Source organism: Coloeus monedula (assembly GCF_965178545.1).
Source record: "Coloeus monedula genome assembly, chromosome: Z".
Taxonomy (NCBI): domain Eukaryota; kingdom Metazoa; phylum Chordata; class Aves; order Passeriformes; family Corvidae; genus Coloeus; species Coloeus monedula.
The window spans coordinates 1,695,629-1,709,164 of NC_138822.1; the positions used below are offsets into that span (position 1 = coordinate 1,695,629).

Genomic DNA, 13,536 nt, shown 5'->3' on the forward strand with positions numbered 1-13,536 from the left:
TAGCTAATAAATAGTCACTTTTGTTTTCTTCACGTGCAGCTTGGCTTGTGTAAGTGTAGAAGGAGATAAAAGTCTGAGTGGTGTTGGGGGTATGTGTTAGGGTCTTCAGAAGAAGTTTTATGGCATGGAAGGCTTAAACTGAATGAAGTCCTGGTTCTCATTTGGGACTCAGTTGTGAAAAGTGCAAATTCCATGAAGTTCGTGTTGCAAAATAATAAAATTAAAAAATAGTGATATCACACTCTACACTCAGCTGACCTGAATGGATGCAGCAGAGATGGGGCGTCCTTGGCAGTGTGCAGCCTGCTCTGTGGAAAGCAGCTGCATTTCTCCCTCCACGCCCAGGGAATAGGTTGTAGCACATGTTTCCCCGTGCAACCAGCTGACTCTGGCCATCCATGTACAGGGAATGAAAGCCTCTGGGGTTTTCAGCCCTTTTGGGTGGGAATTTTTAACTTGCCTCACTGGAAAGGCTTGGTTGGAGATGTTTTGCGTCTTTTCCGTGCTGCTCAGACGTTACAGGATGTGTGCCAGTTCACACAGACTCATGTGGAGTTTGGGCTGCAGCTGTGGGCTGTGGGGAGAACTGTCCTGAGGCTGAACACGTCACCAGGAGATTTCTGAGGTTGCCTCTCTGTGTGTCTTGCTGTCACATTCAGTGCAGCCTGAGAAGTTTTTAAAAGTGGAAGTTTTAAATTGTGCGTGTGTGCAGCGCAGGTTCCGTAGTTATAACACAGACAGGTACATATCTATTGAATATCTGCTTCGCTGATCCTTGAAACAGTTCAGCTGCAATCTCTCTTGAACAGGAAAAGCTGTCAGCTTGGTTACTTGCCCAGGTGAAGAGGCCAAGTAGCAGATCTTGCAGAAAATCAAGGTCGTGATAAAAATTTGTCAGCGGTTTGACAAACTGCTGCTGAAAGTAATTTCTTATGTTGGGATGTTCATAACACATATGGATGAGGGACTATTTATAAACCCTTTGTGGTCATTGATGTTTGCGTGTCTTGCAATGCTTTTTTTAACTTTGGGGATATTTACAGGTTCAAGATGTGTAACTATGAACTGAAATAAAAACTGATAAATACTATTGTGAATATGCAATTTATTATTGTGTACATATGATACATGTCAAGAGCTTTCCAGCTGTTTGAAGGTGGAGCCTGTAATGGAAATGAGAAGCAAACCCAAAGGGAACTGACATGTCTGGGAATCACTCAGGACTCAACAACCTGAAACTCATTATAAATCTCTATTCCATAGAGGCACATGGCCATTATAACAAATCTCCACCATAAATTGTTAAATGAAGGTGTCCTGAGAACAGAAAGGACTGCTTCTGGTACCAGTGACAAATATTGATGTACAACATTTGCTAAGGACACATTGCAATACTAACCACTTACTCCTTTGTTCTTCATTCCTAGGTCAAGATGTTGTTAAGTATAAAAAGTATCTTATGGATGTACTCTACATTAGTTATAACATATATGCTACCTAAAGGTAAGTCTGCTGTATACAGAACCATTCATTAAAATTAATTTAGTGGTCTAATTGGTAGGGCATTTCACAGGACTGGGAAAACAGCCCAAACTCAGGAAATTTACTTTCTTTTCCTCTGCCATGCTGCACCACATCACTAATTTTGTTTCTGGGTCCTCCTCGAGGCCCTTGCTGGTTTATATCTGTTGTGCTTGGGCTGCCATGAGCTAAGCTGGGGCAGGTCCCTTGGCTGCTGGGGTCTGCAGCAAGGATGTGTCAGGGCAGCTGCAGGTTTGGGTGGAAAGGAAGGAGCCCTTACTACTTCTCTTGGTGATTACATGCTAAAACTGAGGTATGTATCCATGTGTGGTTGCCATGGTTACTTGAAATTTTGGGTCAGGCCTTCAGTAAGGAAAATATCCCAACAGCTGCTGCAGACTCACAAAATTAGGAAAGCAGCTTTCCCAAGTCTCAAAGCAAGATTTTTCTTTATTTTCTTTCCCCTTTCTTTCCAGGAACTCCTCAAACTGATTTTAGCCTTTGGGAAAATCAAATTTACTATTTTTTTCCCCCACCCAGTTTAAAGACTGTTGCTAGTAATGCCTTTAGGTAGTCCTGAATGATAAGGAAAAGGATTGGTTCATTAGTGGAACCAGTCAAAAAAAAGGATAACAGGTTTAGATTGGATATAAGGAGGAAAGGTCTGGATCAGACCACAGACCTGACTCACTGCCTTACACAAACGCAGAATTCAGGGATACAGGGGTTGAGAGAGCAGCACTGTGAGCAGGGAGGAGTCGCATGGATCCTTGGAGCTGTAGAACATGGGATGGCATCTTTACATGTCCGCTCACTTACTCCACCTTTTATTACCTCTTAAATGGCTCATCTTATCTTCAGGGTAGAATTTTTGGTACTTAGGCAAGTTCTTTATGAACATCCCATTCTTTGGAATGTAGACCGGGCTGTGACCTATCCTTACTTGCCCAAATTTTTTCAAAGAGATTCAGAAATACCCTGATGTTCCGAGAGCACACTGTGAACTTGGTGGAGTTTGCTTTTTTAAGTTGGGGGCCATTCTTTTGCCCATGTTCAACCATCTCTTAACCATGTTCAAAGTATGACCATGGTGAGGTAGACAAGGATGAAAAAAATTTCTTTTTTCATGAATTGATCCAATTAATGATCCCAAAGAATATGTGGGATCAACTCAGGCCATTACCTTTTGTAGAAAAGTCAGTTGGTGCAATAATATTTTTGAGAATGAATGTAAGAAGACTACACACAACATTTATACGTATGGCTTTTGTTTTAAAATACTCTAAAAATAAAATATATCTCAGCTTTCTGAAGAGATAAACATCTTAAGTTTCAACCTTTTCTTTTTAAATCCTTAGTTTGGATAAAAAATTGAAGCCTGGAAATCTTTTGTGAAACAAATTCCCACCATTTATCACTATTCCTGTCTCTGTTTCCCCTTCCATGCTCATCTTTGTGAGTGGCCACACTCATAAATATCATGGCGAGCCTGTTAGATTTTATGTAGCCACAAAAGTGCTTTTTTTTGTTTGAGGGCAGATTGAGAGAGGCCCCGCATGGCCCCTCTGAGACCTGAATTCTCAGGTTTGTGTGAGGAAGGAAAAGGGATGTGAGAGGATGGGTCACCTTGGCTGTTTGCTTGGTACAGGTGAAGGATTAATGACACAATTAATGCTCACAATCAAGGCTGATGCCTACTGCTAGTGTGGCATTTGCTCACTTTCCACTGGCTGGTGTGAGGATATTGTGGTTTACAAGCTGGGCCTTGCGTTTATAATCAACGCTGGCATTTCTCTTACCTGTTTGGGTGGCTATTTGTGGTGTTATGTTGAGTTCTGCAGCTGAGATTTACATTTGCCTGCCTCCCTGTGAGTGTTTTGCAGACTTTAAAAGTAGTTCATCATCACTCTGTGCCTCCTTCTCTTATTCTGCTTGCTCAGACCACAAACCACCTGGTAAAGGACTCAGGGAGGATTTTTGTTGGGTCTCAGTCCATTACCTATCAGTGTTTCATACAAGTTTCACTCATTTGAATTCATTAATATCTTCACTAAAAGACTTGTGGTTAATGAAAAGGCTTCTCTTAGGCTCAGTGCTAGTAGCTGGATTGACAAAACACACAATTTCACTGATCCTTTCTATTTCTGCTGCTAGACAGGGCAATATACCATATGTCCCAGCAGGTTGTTGATGAACTGAAAAATGAGATGCAACTTTTTTTTTTTCACTCATAAATTTAGCTAAAAATAAATAGAATATTTTATTCTTTAAGCATGTGGGATTTGTCTGCATAGTCAGTAGCAACATTCTGTTCAGTTAAACTTAATTATGTGTCAAATTCACTCCTCTAAGCAGTGTTACACCATGCAGGGCACCCTTTTCTTCAGATTCCTTGTCCACTGCAAAGCTATTGGCTTGGTCATGGTGGTTAATTTGACATAGAAGGAGAGAATTCTCCCCTTTTTAAAAATTATCTAGACTCCTACTTTAAGGTTTTTTTAACACTTATCGCAGATTTCCTTTCCTCCCACCTCAAAAGGAAGATATCCAGCTATGTGTCATTAGTCTGTCACAGCCCATTGATAGGGCTGGACATGGAATACAAGCTCAGCAAAAATGCAAAAGGGAGAAAAAAGGGTTATATGGATTGATACAAGATACTGATAGCTTCTGCATTGGTCAGTACATTCTGCTAGACTAACTAATCTGGACTGCTTCAAGAAATCAAGCTTTTTGGTGTTGTGCAGGAACATCACTTTATCTTGTATTTCAGATATTTCGTCAGCCAAATATTTTCTTTTTCAGTAGGGAAAAGCTTCTTCCTCCTTTCTCCTTCTCCTCCTTCTTCCCTCCTCTCACCACAACAAGTAGTTTCTTATAAAGTGTGTTATAATGCTTTCTGAAGTTGGACAGAACTGCAGCTACACAAAATGTCCTATTGTGGGAAGTAGCACAGGTTAGGCTCAATCTAGTTTGCATATCAAGGTGATAGGTGTTGTTTGTCAAGGCTTCCAGCTGGCTGCTGTGAAGACACAAATTTTAAAGGGAGGAAATTTCCTCAGGGTTCAGTGCTGATATTCCAGATCACTCATAATCAGAAACAATGATCTTAAAAAGTTTATTAAAATTCCGTCAGTCAGAATGATTATAATTGAGTCATTCTTCATTTAAGAAGAAAGTTCCTGTAAGGTGTATAGATGACAAGAGATCATAATATATTCTAAATATTTTGAGACTGATTTTAATCTCCCACCTGTGCAACTTGGCAGTAATTCCATCACAACGGATAGAACTGAGGGTTCATTCTCTTTCTTTATCTCTAACCTACTGTAACTCTGTGAAGTTTCAAGAAAATAAAGGTGATATGAAAGGTTTCTGGTTTCATCAGTTTTGATACCATCATCTTGACTCTATCTGAATTGTGTGCCCAAGGAATTCTAGTTTGGTAGGCATGGATGGAAAGGACCTGAGAACTCCCATTCAGAATTCTGTGTCTTCCCCATCAGTCCATTTTTCTTTTTTTCTGGTACTTTATTATCGAAATGCTTGGGTATCAAGCTGATGATTCTTGTATTGACCCTTTTTAGATGATACCATTAAGATTTTATCCTGTAGAAAATCATCTGCCTCTGTTAAAAATAATCAGGTTAATGAGTAATTTTCATTTTTTCTTCTATTTTCTTCACACCCCACTTTTTTTTTCCTCTTTCGTCTTTTTTTAAAATCTTTTTTCTTATTATCCCCCTCTTCCTTTTCTCTCTTCCTTTTTTGCTCGTCTTCTTTAATTCTCTCCCTCTGCCCACCCTTCCATCCCACCCCTTTATTTTCTACTCTTTGTGGAGTGATTGTATCTTTTATCATAGATAAATAGCTAGATCATTTTCATATGCTGGTGTCTCCTATTTCATGTATCACTCTGTTAATAGGTACTATATTGTTATATTTCTAAACTGTATGAGTCTTAGCTCCTTTCAAAGTAATGATGACCGTGTTCTACCTTTCAAAAATATTATAGTGAAGGACAGTGAAAGAGGTAAAATAGACACTATTGTGCATCAGCTTTTAATCTTCTTTAAGACATTATGTGTGATGAAATAACATCACATAAAAAAGGTAAATCTATCAGAAACCCTCTCTTCAGTTGCTTGGATGAACAGTAGTCAACTTCCCCCTGAGGATATTGTCAGATGGAAGCATTTCACTGTGAAATGTTTGCAGCTGGAGATGACATAAAAAATGATAAAAGTCCTGATCATGTCAAGTCTGAGCCAAGTAGGGACTTTCTGTGTGCTTTGCTTCCTTCTTTGCTTTTACATCCTGAAATATTTCATTTCTGCAATGTATTAAAGACCCCGAGGCTACAAGGAAACAACTTTGAAAGAGTGACTATTTGGGAGACACTCACTGGAAAGGCTTTTGTTTCAGCATGTGTGCAATAAAAAGAATAAACCCCTGAGAGAGCAATGGGGTCAGGGGTGACAGGAATGCAAAGCCGTGGGCTGTGTTTCCTTCTGAGGACAGGAGAAGCTGCCGTGAGGTGAGGCAGGGTGTGAACACCAGCAGCTCCCCTGTATTCAGGCTTTTGGCCAGCGAGGTAACTCATCATCTTTCACTCAGAGTGGTCTTCCTCCTTGCAGTCCATCTGTCACCTAAAATTTCAGTTCTTTTTCCAGAGGTTAATAATTTGGTGACTGTAACAAATGGAGAAAATAAGTCAGAATGAAATTTTCCCAAAGAGAAACGCGCTCCGTCATCGGCCTACGATGTACCAAGATTGATACAAAGACTTTTTTAGCTTATACTCCCCAGTCCTGTTAGAAATCAGCTAAGGTCCATGGATTTCAGCCTTTGCACAAGTGAATCATTAGCTAACAATGAAATATATCTGTTTCTAATTTTGCTGTTACACTAATGTGATTTCTCCTTTCTCTCTCCTTCTCTCCCCTTTTTCTAGTTAAAGCAGAAAAAAAAACCCTAGTCAAGGGATCTCTCTCTGGAACTTCAGTCCTGCCATGCTTCTTTTCAACCACACCCACCATATCCTCCAGCTACGCCGCTGAGTACCTCCGGATCAAATGGTCCAAGGTGGAACTGGACAAAAGCGGGAAGGACGCCAAGGAAACCACGGTCCTGGTGGCCCAAAATGGCAACATCAAAATAGGCCAGAGCTACAAGGACAGGGTGTCTGTCCCGAGCCATTCGGAGGAGACTGGTGATGCCTCGCTGACCTTCTCGAAGCTGCGCGCCAGCGATGCCGGGGTCTATCGCTGCGACGTCATGTACGGAGTGGAGGACACACAGGGCATTGTCTCCCTGGCTGTTGAGGGTAAGGATTTGTCTATTTCATTCGTAACCAACAGTGATTCCAGTTAAAACAGCGAATCTTAGTAATTACCACAAAACTAGAGAGGATTTAAAGGAGTGTCTTTAGCAATTTGCCCTTTGAGTGGGGGGGAAAGAAGCAATTTATGATAAAAAGGATGAAAGCCTATGATGAAAAGAAGCCACTGAAGCTGTGATTGAGTGGTCTTGATGTCCCAAACTGTGTTGCCACGAAAAGTGGGAGCCATTCTTTCTGGGACAGGAACATCAAACAAAAACGATGTGTTTCTTTTCACCCAGTAATAAATTTTGGATGGGCAGAAGGAAGCTCATCTGGGAGAAGGTGCAGAAAAACAAGTGGGGAGGTGTTTGCTAAATGTGGGACATGCAGTGATAACAGTTTTCTTGCCATCACTATTATGAAATAGCCTCCAAAACTTTGAGAGGGAGAAGTCTACGTGTTGAGAGACAGAAGAGACAGGACTTTCAGAATTGTTGCGGTTGGAGAAGACATCTAAGATTATCAAGTCCAAGCATTAACCTTGCACTGCCATGTTCACACTAAACCAGGCCCCCAAATGCCACGTTCAAACATTTTTGGAACTCTCCTGGGGATAGTGACAACCTCACTTCCGTGGGAAGCCCCTTCCAATGCCTGACTACCCTTTCCATGGGGAAATTCCTGCTGCTGTCCACCCTGAGCCACCCCGGCTGCCCCCTCCCTGCCCTAGGGACTTGTGCAGAGCCACAAGGTCCCCCCTGAGCCTCCTTTGCTCCAGCCTGAGCCCCTTTCCAGCTCCCTCAGCCGCTCCTGGGACTCCAGAGCCTTCCCCAGCTCCATTCCCTTCCCTGGACATGCTCCATCCCCTGAATACCTTGTCTTGAGTGGCCCAGAGCTGCCCCCAGGATCTGAGGTGGTCTCTCAGAAGTGCCAGCACAGGGATGGTCACTGCCCTGTGGTTGGGACAGCCCAGTGGCCATTGGCCTCTTGCCCTACTGGATACCCCTGGGCTCACATCCAGCTGCTGTCAACAGCACCCTCAGGGCCTTTCCCAGCTTCCCAGCCCCTCTGCCCCAGCCTGGAGTGTTCCATGAGGTTAAACAAAACAAAAGTGTGAGTGGCCAAAGGAGCATGTGATGTGTAGGTGTTTCTGCCCTCGGAGCCTGCTTGTGGAGCACGGTGAGTATGGCTCAGAGGCTGCTCCAGAGCCCCGTTGGGCTGGCACTGAGCCTGAGCTGACAGGCTGTGCTGAAAGGCAGAGCATTAACCCAGGCCCTGTGCCATGCACGGGCAAGTTCTGGACCCAGGTTTCTGCCTGGGCTTAGAACAACACTGAGCTGTGTGGATGGATCTCCTCTCAAGAGGCTTGCTTTGGGCCCTGCTTTGCACATCCCTTTGCAGCTCAGTGTGTTTTGGAAGTTCGGTATTTACTCAGATGAATGAATCCCAAAACAAACATTAATATCTTCTGCTGGAAACCATGGCTTTGGCTAAGACCTTTTTGGTGAGCTTAATACTGTATTGTTCTTCCAATATGCCTAACCTAATGTGAACAGTCTGTTGGCATTGATTCGATGAAGGATTCAAAGGTGTGGCCTTAATTTGGAAATACAATAAATCAGTGTAGCCATTAATGTCTGCATAACTTCATAAACTCTTAGGTCCTAATGACAAAAGCAAAAGAAATCCTGGTTTGAACATTGCTTTTCATAATGAGTGTACCTGGCATTCCTTACTCCTTTTCAAGTGTTCCCTTGACTACATATCTAAATCCAGGAGCAGCAGATGTTTATGACAATAAAATATGGGATGATTTATGTGATACTTTAGCTTTTGTAGTGGCTGCTCTTGTGAAAAAACACTGTGAAGTGTTGAACTGATTAGATTTATGATTTTACCTCAATGAAAATTTCACACACTCCATTTTCTTTCTGCAACTGTTCCTTTCCATGACTACTTTAATGTCAAAATTTCAGGAGAGGAAAAAAGCTAAGTGTTGACCCAAAGGGAAAATCACTTTGCTAGACTGTCATTTGTGCCCTCCATTCTCAGTTTTCTGCATTATGTAAACAAATGGCATTTATTAGGCTCATAAGAACTTCATGTGAATGTTGCTGCTCTAATCTTCTGCTCTATTCTTTATGGTTCCTTATGATTACAGCTTTTATTTATAAACCCAAAACCCATTAGTCCTGAATAGAAATTATCTCCATGGTGTTGTCTTTGTGAACCTGCACCCCAAAGTGACACCAGCTGAAGAGGCATGATCCACTGTCCTCCCTCTCTGTGCATTCTGCACTGCCTGTCCTGACTGGGGTGCAGGGAGGTATTTCCATGTTAACTGAGGTAATTCCAGAGCTGAGGGATAGCCTGGTTCAGCACTGTGCTTTGGTCAGCTCTCCTGGGTGGAGCTGGGGCTGCTGAAACCCTGGTAAAATTTTTACCACTTTTATTATTCTGGTCATTTTATGCTCAGTTGAAAGAACTTATCAGCAGAGTTCTGCTGAAGCAGGTGTAATTCCTCTTTTGCCATTATGATAAATTCGTTGGGGTTTTTTTTTATGCTTCTTTGGGTATTTTTAAACCAACTCAGGACTTTTGTTCTAGATATTTTCAGGGTCTCCATTTGTTTTATGGACACTCCCTAATTTTAAACTTTCAAAGAAAAAGCATAATGCAGCATCAATGAAGCCAGGGAGATAAGATTGGACAGGTGGCCTGCTTGTTTTTCAAATTAACCTCTGCTAGTAGCATAATAGATAGCTGGGAGAGATAACTTGAATAAAATTACTGTAATTGCTATTTCTCTCCTTTAGGGAATACAAAACTGCTATTGAGCACACTGTGCATCAAATGAGTGTATTTTACCAGTGATGGAATGTATTGTGAATGAAAAATGGGATTTCTGAGGAAGAACAATTTTCTCTGTAGCACAAAGATTTTCCCAGGTTAAGCTGAACAGTGGGTATTAGTCATTGAAAGTGGAACTTCTAATGCCTAATTATTTTTTTTTCCTGAGTCCCAAGCCCAAGACTGTACAAAAGTTACTACTGTGCACCTATTTTTTTTTTCTGTTTAGCTATCACAACAGACAAATTTGGTAACTTGCGTGCAAATATCCAGTTAATTTGCTCCAAATTATCTTTTGAAGTCAGATTCATATGTTATTAACAACAAACTGTTCAGACAAAAGGTCTGGCTGTCCCAGAGTCCTGTTGCAATGAAAGCAGCTGATATCAAAGGGCAAACTTAAAAATTTACCCTACTGCTGTCAGAGACTTGTCACCCATGCAATTACCCATGCAGAGGCTTTGTGTTATTCAATCCTTAATAAATATGGCTTGGTTTTTTTCCATTTGCTTTTGAAGGTCTGTAAATTTTCATTATCCACAGGTGGACTCCTTAAGCCACCACTTAACCACAGCTGCTTATCTTAATTATCATTCACAAGGATGGCACGTTTAATCACACACATTGCCTTTGTCTCTGCAGTGCATGTTTCTGCTACATCCATTTTTTGACAGGTAAAAGTTTTCTAAACAATGACAGGATCTTAGAAATTGACATAAATCCATGGCCTTCCTTTGCCTTGGTTATAGGAATTAACTATGCCAGCTGCTTGGGTATCAACAGCTGCTTATATTTGGAAATAGATGATTTTTAAGGTCCCTTCCATCCCAAACCATTTCATGATTCTATCTCAGAGACATCATCAAGACACTGTGAGTTCACAGGGGATCCTTTATCTGCTGAGCAGTGCTTGGCTGTGTGCGCATCAAACAGAGATCAAATATTTTGATCTCAGCACTGTTTAAACTCCTCATCTTAAGCAAAAAAACCCTGAATTGGCTTGTTTTATTCTAGGGGTGAGAGTAGTTGTGTTCTGGCAGGGGTGGCTCTGCGTGCACAGCCCTGGGGATCTGGGAAAGTCACAGCAAAGTGACGACACGTTGGGTTACTTTATCCAGTTTTCCTTTGGCATTGCAAGTCTCCACGCTACGTGCTGAGCCATGTGCCCAAACCCCACAGAGAACACCCATCCACAGGGGTCAGGTGCTCTCCACACTTCACCCCTGAGATCAGCATTACTATTTTATGTTTTGCCCTTGGTGAGAGTGTAAGAGCGAGGAGGGAAACACTTAATTTTAGCCCACACAGGAAGTCTGAGGCAGCCAGGTGCTTGCCTTATGCATTATTTGTGCCTGCAGGGCTGCTCTTGGGACATGCAAGTCTGCAGGATCACTGGAGGGGCACTTTCCTCACACTGGATACCCCCTTTCCTGTTACTAAGCATGGGAAATGCTTTCCTGACACCTTGGTTTGCTGCTATAATTACGGTGACCTCTCAGGGGTATTTTGTGATCAAAATGGATCTAAAAGCATGGCAGTGTTAGATGCTTCAGCTTCTCACAAGCAGAGGAATGGAGAATCTTAGAATGTTTGGAGCTCGAAGGGACCCACTGGGATCATCCAAGTCCAATCCTGGATATGTAGAACAAGTCATTCATACTCATTTTAATTCCACATGTTTTCTTCTCTGCCTTCTGTGCATGTTCCTCTGAAATTTTCCCTTTGTCTCAGGAGTAACACTTTCCTTGTCAGTTCTCTAATTTCATCTCTCTACAGTGTTTTGTGCTTTTCTTCTAACCTTTCTTGGTGTTATTAAACCCACAGTTCAAACTGTCTCACACTGGGAATCCATGGTCTCTCAGCTTTTGGATGTTCCTGGGTGAGGTGAGCTCTCTGCATTAAATATCTCTGGTCACCAGTCAGGGAGATTTACAGACAACTCTTTCAGACTCAGCTTGTAACGTTCAGGCGAAGCTAAGTTGGATGAGTTGAATCTCAGAAAGGATTTTATAAAAAGTATTACTGTACCTTTCTGTGCTCACATTTATTCCTTCTCCCTAGTTATAATGAAGTACACTTTTTGTAAAATACTTTTGAGCTACCTTGTAGAAATCTGACCTAGAAATGAAATGACACAGTACTTTTTATTGTGAAACATTTTTGACTATTCAATGAAGTTCTTGTTTTGTGTGGTGCTATGACATTGGGCAATTAAAAAGAACATGTATGACCCAATGTATTCAAAATTAAGAAATCTGAACAAACCACTCATTTGAGCTGATTTTTTGTTATCCTCAGAGATAATTTGGTTTAAGGAGATCAAAGTAGCAACTGGGATCTTTACACTTTTCTTACTCTTTTGTCGTAGCTTCTCAGTGAATATTTTTTTGCCAAAAGTGAGATCACTTTATTCTTTTCTAACTGATACTTTGGGAGTTCACTCTTTTCATGGGCCTCATTTTCTCAGTTTCTCTTTGATTCTGCTGCAAATCTGAAAGACTTATTTTTTTCCCCCCTTTTTTTTTTTTTTTTTTTTTTTGGTGATTTCTTTTTAAGGCCTGTAAAGAAAATCCCAGGCTTAAGATCATGATCTTGTTAGCGGAAAGAAACAAGAATTAGGGAGGCAACGTAGATGGTAATTCACATTTTCATTTTTATGCAAACTTGTCTATCTTGCAAGCATTATAATGATAATAAATGAAAGTTGTTTCCGATGTGGGAACGCTGCCACTCAGAGATGGTTAGCCCTGGGAGGTTGTGTGCTGACAACCTAATTGATCTGTTCTCTCTGCAGCAGAAATCCCCTTCTTTATCTCTTAAGTAGGCATTTGAAGAGGTGCTTTTACCTAATCTTTTGGATTTACCTGTCTTGAAACCTTACCACCTCTTGATGTTGAACTTCCGTGCTTCCTTGCTGACTAAATTATCATGGACTGCTGCATTTTTCAGCTCCTGTTTTACTCTCCTGCATAATGGATCCCAAGGAATCTTCCTGGCAAGGGAAGAGCACAATTGGTAGCGGCCACCAAAGGCTGCGCAAGATGAAGAAATTTATTTATTAATTATATATATATGCACAGAGAGAAATTTATTTATTAATTATTCACCCAGAGAACTGTAAATGCTGCCCTTTTCCTTCCTTTCACACAGTCCTGTAACCTGTGTTTTTTGGGTGTGTTTGTAGTGTAAATTGCCTTCTGCACTAAGGACGGGGAGGATCTGAACTGTGTGGTAGCTCTGGCAGGGGGCTGGGGGTTATTTCGGGGGTCTGCACCACAGTGTCCAAGGTCTGAAGACAAAAATTAACAGGATAACCAGCACTGCCATCGCAATATTCTTTCTCTTTAGACATTCTCTGCTGTGTGAGGCGACTTCTGAGATTCAGGCTTTATGTTGCCACATCCAACACTGCATGTGGCAGCAGCGTGAGCTGACTGGTGAAAGTGAGCTATAATTTACTAGCCATACCAGGAGCTAATAAACTAGCTTCCCCTGCAGTTCTGCAGGGTTTTGATGCATGATACATGGCAAAGTTGCAACCCAAAGGGGTGTAACCACAGAACCCGGCCCTTACCCGTGGCAACTCTTGTTAGCCAAAAGTGAAACCCTTTACATTCTTATTTTCCGGCCTAAGGCATGAGATGAACGACTAAAAGACGTTCACCCTTGCTCTGACAGAAGTGAGTTTTGGATGCTACAAATTGCTTTCCTGTGAGCGCTCTCTCTTGCTGCTACTCCTTCCTGTAATTACACTGACTTTGTTTGCCAGATGTTCGCTGACAGCATTATACTGCCCTGGTCTGTTTTCCAGTCTTCCAGTCGCTTTATTTGTTCCTAGGACA

At 41.7% G+C, this 13,536-nt stretch overlaps 1 protein-coding gene across 1 annotated transcript in view; it reads left to right on the forward strand.

Annotated features, from left to right (window-relative positions):
• Positions 1 to 1,433: 1,433 nt before the first annotated feature.
• VCAN (versican) overlaps positions 1,434 to 13,536 on the forward strand; it is a gene marked incomplete at both ends in the record, with an annotated part of 87,847 nt that continues 75,744 nt past the window's right edge. The window contains 2 exons of the mRNA XM_082302021.1: positions 1,434 to 1,503; positions 6,476 to 6,847. Coding sequence (XP_082158147.1) covers positions 1,434 to 1,503; positions 6,476 to 6,847 — 442 coding nt within the window. The remainder of the gene's footprint in view (positions 1,504 to 6,475; positions 6,848 to 13,536) is intronic.